The following is a 21,803-nucleotide window of genomic DNA, read 5'->3' on the forward strand; positions in this document are numbered from 1 at the left end:
GTGTTTGCTTGTATAATAAACTTTGATCTTCTCAGATGAGAAGTTCTGTACACCTTTTTATTACATTTAGATATGGTAGTGAGCTGTGATTTTTGTCCATGTTCTTCTAGTTTGAGATTACGGGAAATGATGAGACGTTCGTTGAGAGCAGCTGGTTTGGGTAGACATGAAGCTGGAGCTTCATCCAGTGACCACCAGGATCCAGTTTCACCCCCCATAGCTCCTCCTAGTTGGGTTCCTGATCCTCCTGCAATGGATCCTGGTAAGATCTATTCTTTTATTTAATGTTTAACAAAAAAAGACAAGATCATGAAAGAAAAGAAATTGAACATTTTAATGGGATATTTAGATATTTGAAGTATTTGAAAGTAGCATGATGATTTATAACTAATTTAGTTATAAAATTTGATTTAAGGGGTTTATACTTTAAAAATTAAAATTCTAAAAACTTGTCAGGTAACCCTCTTTTACTGAAATGTTTATTTCTATACTGGTAAGAAATTAGATAGTCCCTTCAGTGGTAATACATCAAGATAAGTCAATAATTTGCCTAGTAGATTCCTTCTCTTATAGTTTGGAAAAGAAGTCTTCACTTAAACCTCCGTCCAATTTGACCTTTGGCTTGTAGAGAAAAGCCTAAGGCCAGTTAAGAAAACATGTTAGGGCTGTGTTGCCTATAATGATATACATCCTGCTGTTCTGTTTACTGAAAGATGGTGACATTGATTTTATCCTGGCCCCCGCTGTGGGATCTCTTACCACAGCAGCGACTGGCACTGGTCAAGGACCAAGTACTTCCACCATTCCAGGTAAGAATCTGTACTATTTTATCTGCCTATGCATTTAGAAGAAAAAAGGACACACTTTGGATATAGGTTTCTACAGATCTTTGTTAGTGAAAATGACTGGGATGTATGTACATACATTTAGAAATCATTTGAGATTTGTAAAATTTGTAAATATGTTTAAATTTCTTATAATGAATTTATTACTAATAATAGAATATTATTCTAGTGGTTTATTTAATACTCATATGTGCATGATACATTATTCTGGAATATTCTTTTATTCTGTCTCATTTATTCTTGTTTTGGTACTAAATAGGTCTACTTAATTACAGGTCCTTCCACAGAGCCATCTGTAGTAGAATCCAAGGATCGAAAGGCGAACGCTCATTTTATATTAAAATTGTTATGTGACAGTGTGGTTCTGCAGCCCTATCTACGAGAACTCCTCTCTGCCAAGTAAGAAGATTGAACATACTTTTCATATGAAGTTTAAGCGTAGCTACTTTTACTGTTTAGGTTGATGTTCTTGCAATGTATGGACAACAATTATCTTAAGTGAATTTAAAACAATTTATCAGAATCCAGCATTGTATTCCCTCTGCTACTAAGCTCTCTTCAGTGAAAGAGGCCATCTCAACATCATATAGTGTATAGTAAATGAATACAAACCGACTTTTATGTTAGCTTGATTGGGTTGTATATTTATATGTTAAAAAGATTACAGAATAGTTATTCTGTGACTATAGCAAAATTTAGTTTTTTGTTTCATCATGACATTTCTTTTATAATTAGAAAGGAAAATAATAAATAATATTTTTATGTACAATTTTTCTCATGTTAGGGATGCAAGAGGGATGACTCCATTTATGTCAGCTGTAAGTGGCCGAGCTTATCCTGCTGCAATTACCATCTTAGAGACAGCCCAGAAAATTGCAAAAGGTAATTTATTTCAAGTCCTAAATGAGTTTCTTATTTTCCAATTTGAATAGATTCTCTTCTGTATACATATCATAATTAGTAAAAAAATAATTTCTATGTATGTAAATGACATAATTGATGGGAAACTTTCAAGATAATTCTTTTGCGTGTGTGTGTGTCCAGAATATTTTTCTCAAGTATAGTGTATCTTCTGACTTTCTACCAAAAAGCAGTTGGTATAAATTTATTGGCTAAAAAAATATTTTGTAGTGGATAGCATAACAGGTGATCTTTTGAAAATAAAGATAGATTACTGAAGGAACCTGTCAGTATTAAATTGGTAGTAGTGATAAAAGTTTATGGAAATAATAGGCATATATCTTATTGTAGTTACTTCTGACTTGGAATTCTTGCTTAATAAAAGCATTAAGGAACATCAATTCCTGCCATTCAGCCTTTAAAAGATTAACATAGATATCTTTTCAAAGAACTGGTGATAAGTAATTTGTGAGATGGTCTGTAATTTGCTAAGTAGAGCTAGGACTCGAGTCTTAACTGCCTGACACATATCTAAGGATTCAGATGGCTGATATGTAGTGTGTTTGTATTATCATCATATGTGGTTATGATATAATTATGCTTTGCCTTATTTTGCTCCAGAATTGGTTAGATTTCCTTGCACATTGACTTTGTATACCAAATTAATATAGTTTCTGGTTTATACTACATTTATGTTAAGGCTCTTTCATTTCAGGAAAATAGTAGACGGCTGTGTTAAATTATTTCCTGATATGTGAACTATTGTGTCTTTAAAATTTTTAGCTGAAGTATCCTCAAGTGAAAAAGAGGAAGATGTATTTATGGGAATGGTTTGCCCATCTGGTACCAACCCTGATGACTCTCCTTTATATGTCTTATGTTGTAATGACACCTGCAGTTTTACATGGACTGGAGCAGAGCACATTAATCAGGTATTTTATATTTCTCTGTATTTATGTTATCTTCAGGTTTCTTCTTTTCCCTTTATAGGGAGTTACAGTTTACAACTTTCGAATTATAAGTCTGATATTTCCTTTTACTCTGAGTTATAAAACTCTCAAAAGAAAGTTAATTTTGATTTTATTCCTAAATAAGTGAGGCAGAGGAGTTGATTACTAAATGAAATATTACATATCGTGAAAATTGCAAATCTTCACTAGATAGTATAATCTAATCCATAACTCTAGATATAGATTTTATAACTATAACACCTTTTTGGGTATGATGTAAATTATTTTTGTTCTACTGGTAATATTTGATTTCTATTCGTATAATATAAAATGTATATTTGCTGTACCCTTCTGACTCCTTGTTTTCCAGAGCACAGTAATTTTACTCTGCTGTTGTGATTAAATTGTTTTAGAAAATACCGAGAATAATTATGATGATGAGATATACACTTCTAATTATTTTTTTAAAAAATACATTCTTTTAATTTTAGGATATTTTTGAGTGTCGAACTTGTGGCTTGCTGGAGTCACTGTGTTGTTGTACAGAATGTGCAAGGGTTTGTCATAAAGGTCATGACTGCAAGTGAGTATGATTCTAGTTTAATTTAATATTTTAAACTGTGAGATTTAGCTTGCCATATGGAAATAATGTACACTGTCATGTTTTTCTTAAATTTTTTATTTTAAGATTTATTTGTACATATTTGTGGGGTACAGTGTGTTGTTTCAATACATGCATATACTGTACATTGATTCACTTATGGTAGATAGCAAGTCAGGTTTTAATTGTTGGATAATTAGAAAGCATGAGGTTTTTTTAAGTTTCCCTCTTTAAAAATGTTCTTGGATTTAAAGTGTATTGTGAAATGTTTGGTTTTTGCTAATCTAATATAGCCCTCCTTAAGTAAAAGGATAATATGCTAAGGAATATGTGATCATACATTGTGACTAGGATTAGTTTAGTCACTTGAAAAACATATCTACATAATGCTTTTGTCTGTATTGTGCAGCCAAGGTTTCAGTAGGGTCCACTAGAAGAAAATTGCCGTAGGCATTAAGTGAATCGTGGTGAATGTTTGGACTGTGCCTTAATTACTTCTTAAACAATGTAATAATTTTTCATCTAGCAGTGGAGTTACCACAGCTAGTTTTGCTAGTTTTCACAGACCTAAAAAGCAATAAAATGCCCCAGCACTAACGTTTGCAATGCCTCAGGATTATCTGTGGAGACATCAGCTATAAATGGCTATAGATGTATAGCTATTATAAGTAATAGAGAATTGGATTGTTAAAATTATCTATTGTCTTAAAATAAGTAATTATGTAGGATAAGTGGAAAATTTTTATAGATACTACATTGATGCTTATTTATAATTTTTGTTTATAAGAATTTTGGCTAATATTTTTGTCTTTCTTATTTTTAACATCTAAAAGCGATAATCTGTTTATTATCAATTGTTTACTATGTGCATTTCCAGTGCTAGATGCTAGGGTGGTCTTGACAGCGTTTACAGTCTTGTCAGAGGACACAGGAAATATCTGCCCATAAAGGTTATAGGTTTCATTAGATGCATGTAGGATGACCACTTAAACTGGATTGAGACTGTGGTGAATTAGGGAAGACATTCCAGAAGTGACTATACCCGAGTTGTTATACCTCTTCTCATGGGAATTTTATGTTGTTCTGTAGACTTCATACTGCTAAGTAAAATCCTTCTTGTCATAAAAGCTTTAACAGTTACGCCTTGCATTTAAACATTAACAAGAGTTCTATCTGGTTTCAGTGAGTTATGTCTCCATAATTTCAATATAGACCTATGTATATTTTTAAAATTTCAGTTTTTGTCCCTGTGTATGAATTCTTTCTAGACTCAAACGGACATCACCGACAGCCTATTGTGATTGTTGGGAGAAATGTAAATGTAAAACTTTAATTGCTGGACAGAAGTCTGCTCGTCTTGATCTGCTTTATCGCCTGCTCACTGCTACTAATCTGGTCACTTTGCCAAACAGCAGGCAAGTGGGATTTTTAGGATATAAAATAAGTTAAACTGAAAGAGCACAGCACATCTGACTAGCCTTCCCTCCCCAACACAATGATGTTCTGTTTTGCAGGGGAGAGCATCTTCTACTGTTTCTAGTGCAGACAGTCGCAAGGCAGACTGTGGAGCATTGCCAGTACAGGCCACCTCGAATCAGGGAGGATCGTAACCGAAAAACAGCCAGTCCTGAAGGTGAGAAAATTTGATGTTTATGACATTAATGAAAAGTAGTATGTTCTATTTCTGTCTTACCTACTATTTCTTTTTAGATTCAGATATGCCTGATCATGATTTAGAGCCTCCAAGGTTCGCTCAGCTTGCATTGGAGCGTGTTCTACAGGACTGGAATGCCTTGAAATCTATGATTATGTTTGGGTCACAGGAAAATAAAGACCCGTATGTATTCATTAAAGCATTTTTAGATTTATGTAGTTCCCATGTTAATGTAGGCTTTTACAGTACATTCTGTCTTTCCTTCCTCCTCAAGTCTCAGTGCCAGCAGTAGGATAGGCCATCTTTTGCCAGAGGAGCAAGTATACCTCAATCAGCAAAGTGGCACAATTCGGCTGGACTGTTTTACTCATTGCCTTATAGTCAAGTGTACAGCAGATATTTTGGTAAGTTCTTTAAATGTTTATTACAAGTACTTGAAAAGGACATTTGTCTTATCATCCCATGATTTCTCTAATTCCAGCTCCTAAATACTGATAAACTGATTAAGTAGTGCACTAAGGTGAATGGAATTTTGAAGGTGATTTAAGTTTTTCAGTCAACTGCAGAAGCTCTTTCTTTAATTCTGATAAATCCTAAAATGTGTTAAAAACACAACAGTATATGAATAAATGGAGCAGTGTTTAAATTTAATAGTAACTTAGTGCATATTATTTTCTGAGTACTCCCTTTTGCTGTGAAATTAGAAAATAACTTATGTTTTTACTTATTGAAACATAATTGATTGTACATATTTGTGAGTACAGCATTGAATATCAATACCTGTGTGCAATATGTGATGCTCAAAGCAGGATTATTAGTATATTCAACATTATACAATGTAATCATTTCTTGTGGCCCTTTACCAGGTTCTCACTAACCAACCTTCCCCCTCTCCCTTTCCCACCTCTGGTGGTCTCACTTCTGTTCTCTCTTTCTGAAAGTTCAGTGAATTATTGTGATTGTTGTATCTTTCTTTTTTTTTTTTTTTTTTTAAAGTTCCCACTTATGAGTGAGGACGTGCAGCATTTCTCTTTCTGTCCCTGGCTTATTTCACTTAACATAATTTAGAAAAGAATTTAAACCATAAGACCAGTGCTGATGCAGTTATGGTAAAAAGGATGTGCACTCAGACATGGATGAGGTGGCATTGTATTTGGTCTTTTCTTTGGAAAACAACTTGGCAATGTGTGGTGTCATAAATATATCAGTGTCCTCAGTACCTATCATAAAGAAATAATTTATGAGAAAGATAAAATGATGTCACAGAATAATGTGAAATTAAAAAATGGAAATGCATTATGGACCCAATAAAAGTGGGCTGTTGAATCAAATTACAGTCCAACCTCTTACAGAAAGGTTATTGTAAAGCAACATTTAAAAATAACAGAAAATAGAACATGAAATTAAGTGCTCTCTGTAATTAATATCTGTGTGGTAAACGTGCATGTATAGAAAATAGACTAGAAAGTAGTAGTAATAGTTCAGTGAGGAGGTGGCATTATGGATTTATTAATATTAATATTTGAATATACTTTGCTGTTTGGTATTACTCTTCTAAAAATTAATACATGTAGGACTATGGGATTTAAAAAACAAGAAATCATACATTTGGAATCCACTAATGTGTCAAGCACAGTGATAACTGTGTTGCATTAAATTGATCACTGTCATTGTAAAGGCTTTGGTTAAATTTGCTTTGAGGTTTTATTACGAAATATTAATATTGATGAAAAAGTGTTGGAGCTTTTTTCTTTATGAATGTCTAGTCTTATGAAATGTCTTAACATTAATCAAGTGATTACAATTTTTTAAAGCTTTTAGATACTCTACTAGGTACTCTTGTGAAAGAACTCCAAAATAAATACACACCTGGACGTAGAGAAGAAGCTATTGCTGTGACGATGAGGTTTCTGCGTTCAGTAGCAAGAGTTTTTGTCATTCTTAGTGTGGAAATGGCTTCATCCAAAAAGAAAAAGTAAGGCATTCTTTTTGATTTGGCTTTTGTATCATTTTGCACACTTAAAAAAAAAAAAATTTTGGTGATAGTAATAACATAATATATATGAAAGAGTTCTTAAAATCTTTCTATAATTTTATTTTTCCCTAGCAACTTTATTCCACAACCAATTGGAAAATGCAAGCGTGTATTCCAAGCACTGCTACCTTATGCTGTAGAAGAATTGTGCAATGTAGCAGAGTCGCTGATTGTTCCCGTCAGAATGGGGATTGCCCGCCCAACTGCACCATTTACTTTGGCCAGTACTAGCATAGATGCCATGCAAGGCAGTGAAGAATTATTTTCAGTGGAACCACTGCCACCACGACCATCATCTGATCAGTCTAGCAGGTAAATTTCTATCTGGTTACAGATTCTGATTAATTCTTTCTCTGAAAGGTCATATTTGGCTTACTAAAATTTTTATATAAGCACTCGTAGAGATTTTCCTTTGGAACATGTGAAAGCACTTTAAAAATTACACATGTGTCTACACATCTAACTTAATAGATGTATAGTCGTGAGGTTTTTTTGTTTGTTTTTGTAAAGGCACTGGTTTTATCATGCTAATAAAGTAATCTGGTAAAAAAGTTTACTTTATTTTGTAGACATTATTGCTTTCTATTTTTTTCTTACATTTAAATATAGTCTGCTGTAAGGCCAAACTGAAAAGACCTATAACTTTTTCTGTGTCTAACGGGTTTGGCTAGGGAGGCAACTTGTTATTATGTAATGTAAATAACCAGAAAGCTGGAATTTTAAAATATTTTCTATGAAAATCATATTACTTAGGATAGGGCTGAAACAACTCAATAATAAAAGCTTCTAGTTACAAAATTATTAATTCTCAAATCTCATTTATCTTTTCCATTTGTTTGATAGTTTCCCTAACTACATTGTAAGGTTGCTGAGTCAGAATGTTTAGAAACAAACTTTCTCGTGTCCTTTAGCATAGTGCTTCTCAAACTTTAATATGAATGCAAATTACTTGGGGATCTTACTAAAATACAGATGCTCATTCTGGAGGTCTGTGGTGGGGCCTGAGACTTTGTATTTCTTAAAAGCTCTCAGGTGATGCCAGTGTTGTTGATGTAAGGGCCACATTTTTGAATAGCAGTGCTCTAGAGATTTTTAGCAAATATTTGCTTATTTTATTTAGTTTCCTCAAGTTTTGTTACCTTGTGTATGTGTAATGATGTTTTAATAAGGATCTTTAGGAACTAAAGACCTTTCTTCCCCTTTAAAACTAAACTAGAGACCTTTCTTCCCCTTTTCTGGAAAATACCTGTGTTAATAAGGATGGCTTGCTTTAGTATTTGGGACAGTTCCCTGGACTTCATTCCTCAGTTTCATCTAGGTTGATGTTGAGTATCTACTTTCTCACTACTATTCTCTTTATTACTCTATATGCTAGTATATGTGTCCCAACTTTTCTTTGATGGTTGAGTCTCCTTTGATTGTTGGGTCTCCAGATTTATTTGACAAATCTCTTCCATGGTAGCCTTGTCCCTGAAAATCTTCAGGATTTGCTGATAACAGTTATAGCTCAAGCTATATATCTTCAGGCTTGCCAAATCTACCCCATTATCAAATGGTTCTGCTAGTGAAATCTGTTTGGATATTATGTGATTTTTTTTTTTTATCCCGTACCCTGTGAGGAACCAACCAGTTACTTAAGTGGTATTATCTTACGAATTCTTAATACACTTCCCTTGATTTTGTTCCAGAACATAAAAATTGATATCTTTGAACAGATTTGGAGATCATCTCATCTCTAAACACTGTCCATAAGCCTATTCTTACTGTTTTAAGATTTTGTCATTTTACTCTGCTTCTTAGTCTCATTATTAAAGTATTATATACACACACACACACACACACACACACACACACACACACACACACACACACACACACACACACACACACACACACACACACACACACTCTCTCTCTCTCTCTCTCTCTCTCTCTCTCTCTCTCTCTCTCTCTCTCTCTCTCTCTCTCTCTCTCTCTCTCTCTCTCTTAAGCTCTCCTCTTTACTCCATTTCTCTTTCTTGATTCTTGGACAAACTTCTTAAATTTTCCCAGAAGGAGATGTTATTTGACAATCAAGAGATAGTGCTAATGTTTTTTACAACTGTTCATTTAATACAGTACAATCACTCCTTCCCAGAAGAGAGTGTATTTTGACCAGTGTTCCAAGTATGTCTTAAAAGCACACACTTACCAGTCTTTGGGATTTCCCCTGTGTTGGATGACAAGTGGTGTATATCACCCCACTGAGTGTAAAGTCTTGAGGGCAGTAATTTTGCCTTTTTTGTTGCATCCCTCCACTTTTCAAAATTCTTTTATCTTTATTTTAATTAATCTGTTTCTACTCTATCTTCATGCTACTTATTATACAGCAATACCAACAGTTACTGAAATTTTAGTATGTATTAGGAACTTTCATAAGCACTGTAGATGTATTATCTGTTTCAATCTTCCCAATAACTCATAGATACCCACTGTCATTCTTATTTTTAAAATGAGGAAACTAAGGTTCAGAGAGATTAAGTAACTTGTCCAACATTACACATCTGTTATAGAGGCTGGACTCCAATCTAGACAGCTATTTTCTTTTTTCTATATTCCTAAATAGTAGATGGCAGAATAGATAAACTGCCGCTTGGTACTTGATGATAGTGTGGAGCCACCAAGTTAAACAACATCAAAGCCCACCCTACCTTATGGTGCAGACTGCAGTCCTGAACTGTCTTGAGTGCAGGCTTGTAGTCAGAAGTTCTCTGAAGAGACCTTTTTCCTGTCTTTGTCCAGCCCTGGCTGAGATAGGCCAGGCTGCTGAAATGTGATTTTTCTTTTATTTCACTCCATAATGGTGTTATCCTTTCAAGATTTATGTTTGGCTGTATGTATGTGAGGGGCACAGAAGAGGAGATTCCTGTGATGACTTCCTACATTGCTTAGACCCCAGACTGTCTCTTGTGAAATCTATGCCTCCTTGAAATCCTTCTAGTCCAAGAGAGATCAGCAGATGTCTTTGGGGTAAATAGTGGCACTAGTGCCATCCAGGCTTATGATTGTTTTTTTCTATCACCAGCATAGCTGTGCCTTTAAAAAAAAATTTTTTTTTAATCTAGTATATTTAAGTGTTTCATGCCAAGAGAGGTTTCTCTGCACAACTAGTCTGCCAAGTTGCTGGAAATAGAAGTCTCCCAAACTTAGAAGTAATTTTAACAATGCCTTTAAGACTAGATCTTAAGTCTTTGGTGCTTCATTGTGCTGGCAATTCTGGTGGGAAAAAAAGTTGAAGCTCCACTTCTAAATGGTGACTTATAATATGTTTTGTGCATTGCGGCAGTATCATACATACTAAGTGCGTAACTACTTAAGGTAACAGTTTTGAAAGGACTATAGTTCTTGTGGATGTTTGTTCTAGGATGTTTTAAAAAAACATTTAAAAAAAGAAATAGTTGTGGCTTCACACAATTTTGACTTATTTGTTAATGTTGAAAATATTGAAATCTATTTAGTGGCTGGAAATAACCTTTTCTTCCCCACAGATTTTTCTCTTAGCCTCTCCCACTCCTTTGTAATTCATGATCTGTTTTACCAGTGACTTAAAGTTCTAGTGTTAAACACCCAAATTGTCTCACTTGGTTCTCACATGTAACTAGTTTGATTTTCATTTCTCAGAGTAACTGAGGTGAGGAAAGAACACTTAACAGTGCAGTGTTTTAAAGGTCTTTTAACTTTAACCTCTCTTAGCCCCTGTTTCTTAATCTTAAATAACAGGTCACAGGGTTAACAACCATCTACAAATCTCTGGCTTGCATTTTAAACTGTATTCTTGGTTTTCCCCTTCCCTTTTAATGGAGGCTTCTATCTTGTCTTGGCTGTTTCCAAATCAGGTTTTTAGGGAAGTAAAACTTTTGCTACCCCATCTTCGGTTATAATTCTTTTGTAAAATTATTCTTTTGAATTGATGTTTCCCCCCCCACACATTAGGAAGTCAATGATTAATAAGCTGATGCAAAGTAGAAATTGGGTTAGGTCTCTTAAAGAATAGATCACTTATAATAAGTTCATGGATGAATGGTGATATTGGAGCCTTTGGAAGTTGAGGATTGCTGGTGGAGAAGGAAAAATCTTCTGTAGAATTTTTTAATTGGAAGGACTCATACAAATATCTTCATCAACACATATTTGAAATGACTTATTAAAAAGCAAAAGCAAATTCTGAGATATAATTAAAATCTGTATGGTAAAATAGTTTCTTTTGGGGTTCATATTTCCTGATGTACTACAGATTAATTATTGTTGGTTTTCAAGAATTCTCAGGTCAGATTTAAAATGGCATCCTAGCAAGTGTCTCACATGTAATAAACTAGCTAAGTGCTTACACTGAGAAGCATAAAAGTATGTGCTGTATGTCTGAGATGGGGCAGCAGTAATAACCTTCTGATTCCTTACAGCTCCAGTCAGTCTCAGTCATCCTACATCATCCGGAATCCTCAGCAGAGGCGCATCAGCCAGTCACAACCAGTTCGGGGCAGAGATGAGGAACAGGATGATATTGTTTCGGCAGATGTGGAAGAGGTAGTTTTAACTGTTTTAATTGTGGCAGATGAAAAACTTTTATTTGGTGGGAAGGGGAAGGTAGTCACTAGAAGTTATATTAATAGTATCTTAGGACTACTATATGCATTTGCATCCAGCCTGTAGACTTTTGTTATATGTTCTCATTTGTGGTTATTCATATTAAAATGATTTTAATAATCCTTGTTTTACTGGATGTTAGGAAATTGGACACACAATTTATTTTTACTTAAGGGTTAAGAGGAAAGATAATCTCAATGTTAGGAATAGATATTCTTAATGTGAAAATAAAAACTTAGTAGATTTGTGCAGTGTGTTCGAAAGAGATACTGCATTTTTATTAGGTAAGTTTTATAATGGCTGAAGTATATAAAAAACTTATCCCACCCCCCAAGTATAATTTTTATACTTCTAATTTTAGGATTCTGTATATGAACAATAATCATAAACTTTGCGATATGTTGATATAATTTTTAAAGAATTTGTTTGGTTTTTGGCAGCTAGTATGGGGATCCAAACCCATGACCTTGGTGTTATAAGGCTATGCTCTAACCAGCTGAGCTAAATGGCCAGCCCTATGTTGATAAAATTTTTGATAGTAAATTGTCACTAGCAAATGAAGACTCAAAACTGCTTCATGTGTAATTTACAATTCCTTATAGTTAGGGATCTTTGCATTTTAGTTTAGTAGTTGCTGTGGAGGAACCCTGGTAGAGATATGGGTTTGTTATGTACTTTGATTGTCTACAAATAAGATTCTGGATTTAGGTTGAGGTGGTGGAGGGTGTGGCTGGAGAAGAGGATCATCATGATGAACAGGAAGAACATGGGGAAGAAAATGCTGAGGCAGAGGGACAACATGATGAACATGATGAAGACGGTATGCAGGTTACTTCAGTATGAGTAAATCAGACACCTTGAAAGGGAGATTTTAAATACAGAGAAAAGACCCATTTGATGTATAGTGAAATATTAAACATATCTTCTGCCAAGGGATTCTGTAGCATCTGATTCAAAATATTAGGAGGTAGCTACATACATATATAAAATAATTTTTCCTCTTCTCCCTTTTCCATTCATTCTAAGTCACTTTCTCTTTTCTTAAAAGACTTTTGAAAACCAAAATAATCATAACCACATTATGAAACATTTGGAAATTAGAGAAAAGGAAAATAAATCACCCACAATCCTACCCAGATGCTAACAATTTGTATTTTTACCTTCAGTCCTCCCTGGCACTGCCTTGTTCCTATTCATGTCATTTAAATGTTATATGTGTAATTTTTATGACTCCTTTTTCACTTAAGATAATTAAATTGCACATATTTAAAATTTATAATTTGATATTTTTTGACATACGTATATACCATGAAGTATAGAATAGATGGTTTTAACTTCCTTCCCCTTTTGGAAGCCCAATATGTAAAACTGATGGAAATGGAGCAAGTGGACCTAGTCCAGAGCTCTGCCCACTAACTGAAGTCACCCTGCTGAACACTTTTTTTTGCAGACACCTAAGGCTCTTCAGGAGATTTTCAGTTGCTATGTAATAGTCCACTGACTGCCACAATTTACTTAGTCATTCTTCTAATGTTGAGCAGTCACTTATTCTTATGGGAATAGTTATCCTTTCTCTGTGTCTTTTTTCACCCACTTACCAGTATACTTTTCTTAGTTCCTACCCTTATGATATTATGCCTTATCAGACCATGTCTTGATTCATAGTAAGTTTGTAATTGTTTTCTTTTCTTATTATTATTTAAATATATTTTCTAGGAAGTGACATGGAACTGGACTTGTTAGCAGCAGCTGAAACAGAAAGTGACAGTGAAAGTAACCATAGCAACCAAGATAATGCTAGTGGGCGCAGAAGCGTTGTCACTGCAGCAACTGCTGGCTCAGAAGCAGGTGTGTTGTCCTATCCCAGCAACTTTCTTGCTTATGCTAAAGCTTTGTGTGTATTCAACATGAAATGGTTAATACTCAGTACGATATGCACAGTGTAGCTAAACCTTTTTATAACTTCATCCTTAGATGAACTTCATCTGTAGATGTTAGAGAAGAAGGTATTATTTTAAAAGCTTTTCTCCCCAGCTTTTCTGGTTTTTAAATAATGGAAATTTTAAAGTTCATCTAAAAGAGTTCTTTTTTTTTTTTTGTCTTTTTTGTGACCGGTAAGGGGATCACAACCCTTGGCTTGGTGTCTCCTGCACTGCGCTCAGCCAGTGAGTGCACCGGCCACCCCTATATAGGATCCGAACCTGCGGCGGGAGCGCCACTGCGCTCTCAAGCGCTGCACTCTCCCGAGTGCGCCACGGGGCCGGCCCTAAAAGAGTTCTTTTTTAATTAAACTCTTAATAGTGGGTTTTGTGGACTTTTGAAACAACCTGGCATTCTGTTTAATATGTATATTTTCCTGAATGAGAGAGGGAGGTACATTGTAATTTTAATTATCAACAAACTCACAATGTATCTGGTTTTAAAAACAAAAAATTTAGGAGCAAGCAGTGTTCCTGCCTTCTTTTCTGAAGATGATTCTCAATCAAATGACTCAAGTGATTCTGATAGCAGCAGTAGTCAGAGTGACGACATAGAACAGGAGACCTTTATGCTTGATGAACCATTAGAAAGAACCACAAATAGCTCCCATGCCAATGGTGCTGCCCAAGCTCCCCGTTCCATGCAGTGGGCTGTCCGTAACACCCAGCACCAGCGAGCAACTAGCACAGCCCCTTCCAGTACATCCACACCGGCAGGTAAGTCTGAAAACTTAAATGGCTTTTTAAAATTATGCATGTTCATCTATAGAACAAATTAAATATTTTTATAATGGTTCCTCATTGTTTTGTTGAGTTTCAAGGATAGAAATTCTTTATAAATGATTATAACAAGGTTTCTCAGTCTTTGTACTGTTACTACTCTGGGCTGGATAATTCTTTACGGTGGGGGTTGTCTTGCACATTGTAGGATATTAAACAGCATTCCTGGCCTTGTACCCACTAAATGCCAGTAGCACTCCCCTCCCTTCCACTTCCTGCAGTTGTGGTAACTAAAAATATCTGCAGACATTGCCAAATGTCCCCTTTGGGGGGAGAGGGCACAAAAATCACCCTTGGTTCAGATTGTTATACTAATTTTTGCCCCCCTCAACACTTCCCTCCCCAAATTAGCATGGTTTAGGGAAAGATTTTTGCTCAGTAACTACATATTAGCAGTTGGCCATTTAGATTTATATAAGTATATATAGTGCCAGAGAAACACAATTAGCAACCGACATTAGCTCATGATTGTTCTTTTTCCTTATAGCAAGTTCAGCGGGTTTGATTTACATTGATCCTTCCAACTTACGCCGGAGTGGTACCATCAGTACAAGTGCTGCAGCTGCAGCAGCTGCTTTGGAAGCTAGCAATGCCAGCAGCTACTTAACATCAGCAAGCAGTTTAGCCAGAGCATATAGCATTGTCATCAGACAAATCTCGGACTTGATGGGCCTTATTCCTAAGTATAATCACCTAGTATACTCTCAGATTCCAGCAGCTGTGAAGTTGACTTACCAAGATGCAGTCAACTTACAGGTATGAAACCATTGAAAAGTTACTCATTCAAATATATATTTTTTGGATGTCAATTATAAGAATTCCAGTATAATGAGAATTAATGTTACAAATATTTAAATGTTGACATACTACTACTGTATTAAATTTAGCTCTGTTTGGATAGTTTTAACTATTTTAGTTTGGTCTCCATAGAACTATGTAGAAGAAAAGCTTATTCCCACTTGGAACTGGATGGTCAGTATTATGGATTCTACTGAAGCTCAATTACGTTATGGTTCTGCATTAGCATCTGCTGGTGATCCAGGACATCCAAATCATCCTCTTCACGCTTCTCAGAATTCAGCACGTAGAGAGAGGATGACCGCACGAGAAGAGGCTAGTTTACGAACCCTTGAAGGCAGACGGTATGAAATTCCTCATATATACTTGAGTGTTTAGATAGAGCCCTTATCTCCTAGAAGGTTAGAGCTTTATGATTGCTGTTACATAAAACCTCATCTTAATGTAGAGGAGGAAGTAAATGCCTTGCATTATTTCTTTTTAGGTTGTTGTGTAGATTGATGCAAAATGTTAGTTATAATCCAAACTGTTTTGTAAAAACCCATTCATGTCATAGGAGTCTAATACTAAAGACTTTTCCATTTTGAAGTTGTTGGTCCACATCCTGTCATTATCCCCCAGTGCTCTCCACTTCCTTTTTGAAAGGCATATATATATTCATGGAAAGACGTATTTTGATTGTGATTGAATATGAATGTACTTTGTAGTCAGGAAGGAAAAGTATGTGAAATTACCAAAGCTGCCCTTTGGGTTCCAACCTCAAGTTTTTTCCCTATTTCCTCCAGCTGGTTGAATCATAATTAAAAAATATATATATGTATTTGTTAGGTTCTTTCTATTCAATTATAAAATGATCTTTTTCAGGACTAGGTATTAGCCCAAACATTGAACACTAGAGCAGTGGCGGTGCCATATAGTGAAAGTGCCCTGTACTTAAAATCAAAGTCCTAGGATTTGGTTCTCATTCTGGCTCAGGCTAAACAACTTTGCTACTTTGGACAGATCAAAAAAAGTAAGGAAAGACAAGGGTCTAGGAGACTGCTTACAAAACTTTAACAAGACTATGGTTGGAGTCTACAAGAGAGATAAGGCCAAGAAGGAGGGGAGAAAGCATTGAAATCATTAACAGAATTTAGGGCCTTGTTGAGGGATAGAGCAGGAGGAGGCCGAATTTATTTTTATATTTTGATTATGAGTAACTCATAGAAAAATTAAGAGAAAAATCTAGAGGAGTGGAGTGGACACACTTGCTTTTGAACATGTGAGAACTGGGAAAACAATTTTGTGGCAAAGTCTAGCATGCAAAATTGAATGCTTGGCAGAGATGTCTGGATTAGAGATAAAGATTTGGGAGGCAGCAGCTTTCCTGTCCTAGGAAGCCTGCTCTACAAAGACACATGCCTTGTCTTTCTTAGCTATAGTCACTACCCCAGAGAACACACAATTCTGATGATAGATCTTGTTTGGTGGCAGTGTTCTCTCTCACTGTCTCACGTGTTTTTATGTTACTTTACTGAGATATAATTTACATACCATACCATATACCCATTTAAAGTATACAATCCCATAGTTTTTCAGAGCTGTGTAATTGTCATCACAGTCAATTTTGGAATACCTGTATTTTCATCGTCTCTACAAGAAACCTCATACCTATTAGCAGTCATTCTCCGTTTACCCCTAACTTCCTGCCCTAGGCACCTGTAATCTATTTTCTGTACCTACAGATTCTGGACATTTTATGTAAATAGAATCATACAATATGTGGTCTTTCGTGACTGACTTTCATGTAGCATAATGGTTTTAAGGTTTATCCATGTTTGTAGCATGTATCAACACTTCATTCATTTTTATTTTTTAATAATATTTCATTCTGTAGATATACCACATTTTGTTTATCTTTTCATCAATTGATGGACATTTGGGTTGCTTCTACCTTTTCACTATTGTGCATAATGCTGCAGTGAACATTTGTGTATAGGTTTTGTGTGACATGTGTTTTCAATTTTCATGGGTGTAGTCCTAGATGTGGAATTGCTGGGTCATATGGTAATTATCCGTGTTTAACCTTTTGAGAAACTTTGAGACTTTTCCGAGGAGGAAAGCATTCTTGACAGGAATATATGAGAGTTTTCTTGCTCCATATTTTCACCAATACTTGTTTATCATCTGTCTTTTGATTTTAGCCATCTTAGTGTCTGTGGCATAGTAATCTCATTGTGGTTTTGACCCTCTTTTTATATGCCAATTGGCCATTTTTATTTATTTGGAGAAATGTCTATTTAGATTCTTTGCCCATTTTTAAAAATTGGCTTGTCTTTTTGGTGGTTGTTTAGTTCTTTACATATTCTGGGTACAAGTCCCTTACTAAATATGATTTGTAAAAATTTTTCTCATTCTCTGGGTTATTTTTTTACTTTCTTGACAGTGTTCTTTGAAGTACAAAAGTTTAAAATTTTGATAAAGTTAATTTTATCTGTGTTTTCTTTTGTTGCTTGTGCTTTTTGTGTCATTTTTAGGCAGTGGTTCTGAAAGTGTGGTCCCTAGGACAGCAGCATCAACCTCAGCTGGGAGCTTGTTAGAATTGCAAGTTCTTGGGCCTTACTCGAGACTTAACTAAAACTATGGTGGAGGGACCAGATATCTGTTTTAATAAGCTCTCTAGGTTATTTTGACCCTGAAGTTTGAGAATCATTGTCTTTAGGGAAGGAGTTCCTTCTGCCATTCCAAAGGATACTGGAATTCCTTTTCTATATAATAATATAGGGCTATATAAATCATACACAATGGTTATATTTCTAAAGCAGAGCCATAGGCTTAATGAGGTTTTATTTATGAATAAAATAAAAATATTCATATATTTTATGAATATATATTTATATACTCATAAGTATTCTGAGTTCCTAATTTTGTATATTTATGACAGTGGTCAATTTTACATTTGTGTTCTTTTTATAAACATTTTCATTTCTTTCTGTTCCCATAGACGTGCTACATTGCTTAGTGCCCGTCAAGGAATGATGTCTGCTCGAGGAGACTTCCTAAATTATGCTCTCTCTTTAATGCGGTCTCATAATGATGAGCATTCTGATGTCCTTCCAGTTTTGGATGTTTGTTCATTGAAGCATGTGGCATATGTTTTTCAAGCCCTTATATACTGGATTAAAGCTATGAATCAGCAGACAACATTAGATACACCCCAGCTAGAACGCAAAAGGTATCTATACTTACCTTGGGGTTGGTTTAAGAAATACTTGTTTGGTGTGGTCTCTGTTAGTACATTATCAGAGTTTGGAGTAAGGAGAACAGCACTGTGAAAGAGAAATAGTACAGGAACATTTCCTGTGAGAATGTGGGCTTAAGTCTGTCCATCCTTTTTCTGTCACTACTCCTCACTTAAAATGAGAAACTTAAGAATCCAGTTAAGCTTCATGCTTAAGATAGTTTGGCCTGATTATCATGCTTTCTCTTAGAGTTTGTGTAGGCACTAACTATTTCTTGGGTGATTAGCTTCTTGTTTCTGTCAGGCCCATTTTGTAATGTAGTATATTAGGCTGATCAGTACCATTTCCCAGAGTCTGAAACTGTATCACAGTGGTTGCAATTGGGTAGATACTTAAGTGACCTTTTCAGTGTTTTTATGCTTGTAGTTCCCCTCACCTTTGCTCCTACTTATATTATACAAATACTTCATGTAAAATTACTCACTTGTCTTTTTAAAGGACGCGAGAACTCTTGGAACTGGGTATTGATAATGAAGATTCAGAACATGAAAATGATGATGACACCAATCAAAGTTAGTGCACAGAAAATCTGCTAATCTACTTTAAGGAATGGCTGTCTCAGTATTTCCCCTTCAGGCTTTTTAACTTCATTATTTTCTGTCTGGGTGGGAATTTCTCTTTTCTTCTCTATGTCCCATTTCTTACCATTTTTGTCCATTTTTCCATACACATCCTTGTATTATATGTTTCATAATTAAGGGTGAATTAAAAAAATGCTATGAACTTTACAACAGTTGATATTTTTTCCTACTTTATCTTCTCTCCTTTGCATTTCTTAGTTTTATGTTTACCTTTACTCTTAAGCGAAGTGTGTAGGTGTACCACATTTAAATAAAGTCTTAGCAAAACCTTTGTTAGTATTGATCCAAAATAGATTGTCAGGAAAATGAGAAATATTCATTATAATTCCCAAATATTAAAACTCTAAAGTTCTATTCCATTAAGAAGAGTTGGTGCTAGTGTGCTGACTTACTATTGGGATACATGAGTAGCCCAGACATTTTTTCTCTGTTTATCTAACTAGAGGAAGTAGAACTTACAAGTAAACAAATGCTGCTCATATTGCAGCTCCTTTTGGAGTCATCAGTGAGTTGGGTCCTGAATATGCTCAGGAATCTAGCTGTATTTTGGTTTGAATTTCTAGAGAGATAAAGAGGAAGATATGGGAAACCTCTGTCCCATATTGAATGGAACGATATTTGTTACTGCTAATTTTGTTTTTGCGTTTTTTATTGTTGTATGATACATATAACATAAAATTTACCAATGTAATCATACTAAACTGCTATATTTTGAATTTTTACTTTAAAAAATTTCACTACAATTTTGAACTATTAACTTGTTTTTAAGTGGCATTAAAATTTTATAAAGATATCAGGAATTTTGGGTTGAGCAGATTAATATTCTATTTACCCTTCCCCAATAATTAAATAATTTTCCTAAAACAAAACGTTTTATCTTTTTATGTTTAGGTGCTGCTTTGAATGATAAGGATGATGACTCTCTTCCTGCAGAAACTGGCCAAAACCATCCATTTTTCCGACGTTCAGACTCCATGACGTTCCTTGGATGTATACCACCAAATCCATTTGAAGTGCCTCTGGCTGAAGCTATCCCCTTGGCTGATCAGCCACATCTGTTGCAGGTGAATTAAACACACAAGTCTTAAGTTTTCTTTCTAGTTGACTTTATTTTAAGTGTTCAACATAACTAGAATATTTCTGTTAAAATTCCAGCCAAATGCTAGAAAGGAGGATCTTTTTGGCCGTCCAAGTCAGGGTCTTTATTCTTCATCTACCAGTAGTGGGAAATGCTTAATGGAGGTTACGGTGGATAGAAACTGTCTTGAGGTAAGATATAATAAAAGTTTTTGCAATGTAATACTTGTTAATACTTGACCCAGCACCCAGATTTTTGGAAATGCATTAATTCAGAATATTTTATTTCCGAAAATAATAGAAGTAGTGTCAGAAATACCTGCTTTGTGACATAATAGAAGGAATTCCAACACTTATATTTTGCTGTATCAGGTCACTTCATCCATGAAATAGCAGCTTCGTTATATGCTTTGTCTGTTTCACAGAGTTGATTGTTGTATGCTGCTAAAAATTTAAATATATATATAAAACATTTTGTATATAAGAGAATATATAATTTTTGGCTTAAAACTTCTTTGGCTTACTGAAATAATTTGAGTCAAGAATCATAAGATAATTTAAATCATGTAGATAAATAAGGTAGCATTAATCACGATACTTAACAGTTTTGAATAATTCTATCTCCATGTTGGGTAGAAACATTATCCTGATTTTATGGGTAAGAAACTGAGGCTTGAAGAAATTAAATAATTTTCATTTGGACTGTCTATTGTCACACAGCTAGTTAAATGGCAGATCTAGTGTTCAGATACAGAACTGAGAGCCTAAAATTATACTCTGTTGTTTCTACACTGAAAAATAGTAACATATTAAAAAGCAGGCACAGAAGAAATGTAGTAGAATAGAATTTTAAAAATTATTATGTAAGTGATAAATGGAGAATGAAAAACTGAAAATATGAGGATACTTCAAAAAGTATGTGGAAAAATAGAATTAAAATATGATATTTTCCATGAACTTGTTGAAGCACCATCATACTGAAAATGTGTAAGAGACAAAAGAGTCCTTTAGAAGTTCTCTGATGCTACTACTGTGGTAAATGCATTGGAATTGGTGATCAGCCAGGAGAATCACATAGATAAGAACAGGCTGCATCTTTACAACTGAAGCTCCAAAAAGGAAAAATTAATTACTTAACATCCATGTGATTTCTATATTACTAAATTGAAAACAAAATCTAATTAGTTTTTTTCCTTAATGTGTACCTTTTAAATGTAAAAATTCATAGGTTCTTCCAACTAAAATGTCTTACGCTGCCAATCTGAAAAATGTAATGAATATGCAAAATCGGCAAAAAAAAGAAGGGGAAGAACAGAATGTGCTGCCAGAAGAAGCTGAGAGTTCAAAACCAGGGCCATCTGCTCATGATCTTGCTGCACAGTTGAAAAGTAGTTTACTAGCAGAAATAGGACTTACTGAAAGTGAAGGACCACCTCTTACATCTTTCAGGTATTTGCTAAGTGAATGTAGTTTTCCTTTTGCATTATTTTATTAAGAATTTTTATTTAGAAATTTTATAATTTAATTTTATAAATAGAATTAAATGTTATTATTTTTATGATTTCCTAGTTTATCATCAGATATTTAAATATTAAAGTTAATTAACTTAACATCCTTAAAGGTGTTTATTAAAGGTGAGTTTTCTGGATTTTGGGGGTTTTGTGACTATTTTGTCATTGGTTGACATTCTTTTCTCTTC

General features: G+C 34.6%; 1 protein-coding gene across 4 annotated transcripts in view; it reads left to right on the forward strand.

Moving 5' to 3' along the window:
- UBR5 (ubiquitin protein ligase E3 component n-recognin 5) overlaps positions 1–21,803 on the forward strand; it is a 127,279-nt gene that overhangs the window by 85,443 nt on the left and 20,033 nt on the right. For all 4 annotated transcript variants that reach the window (XM_063080117.1, XM_063080118.1, XM_063080119.1 and 1 more), the window contains exons 23-45: positions 111–262; positions 714–809; positions 1,121–1,244; positions 1,630–1,727; positions 2,529–2,677; positions 3,187–3,278; positions 4,565–4,711; positions 4,811–4,929; positions 5,007–5,133; positions 5,225–5,354; positions 6,765–6,925; positions 7,058–7,297; positions 11,425–11,548; positions 12,317–12,428; positions 13,325–13,456; positions 14,047–14,304; positions 14,855–15,123; positions 15,298–15,509; positions 18,149–18,379; positions 18,885–18,958; positions 19,919–20,091; positions 20,183–20,296; positions 21,333–21,553. In XM_063080117.1, coding sequence (XP_062936187.1) covers positions 111–262; positions 714–809; positions 1,121–1,244; positions 1,630–1,727; positions 2,529–2,677; positions 3,187–3,278; positions 4,565–4,711; positions 4,811–4,929; positions 5,007–5,133; positions 5,225–5,354; positions 6,765–6,925; positions 7,058–7,297; positions 11,425–11,548; positions 12,317–12,428; positions 13,325–13,456; positions 14,047–14,304; positions 14,855–15,123; positions 15,298–15,509; positions 18,149–18,379; positions 18,885–18,958; positions 19,919–20,091; positions 20,183–20,296; positions 21,333–21,553 — 3,555 coding nt within the window. The remainder of the gene's footprint in view (positions 1–110; positions 263–713; positions 810–1,120; positions 1,245–1,629; positions 1,728–2,528; positions 2,678–3,186; positions 3,279–4,564; positions 4,712–4,810; positions 4,930–5,006; positions 5,134–5,224; positions 5,355–6,764; positions 6,926–7,057; positions 7,298–11,424; positions 11,549–12,316; positions 12,429–13,324; positions 13,457–14,046; positions 14,305–14,854; positions 15,124–15,297; positions 15,510–18,148; positions 18,380–18,884; positions 18,959–19,918; positions 20,092–20,182; positions 20,297–21,332; positions 21,554–21,803) is intronic.

This window comes from Cynocephalus volans, chromosome 15 (genome assembly GCF_027409185.1).
Source record: "Cynocephalus volans isolate mCynVol1 chromosome 15, mCynVol1.pri, whole genome shotgun sequence".
In the NCBI taxonomy this organism is placed as follows: domain Eukaryota; kingdom Metazoa; phylum Chordata; class Mammalia; order Dermoptera; family Cynocephalidae; genus Cynocephalus; species Cynocephalus volans.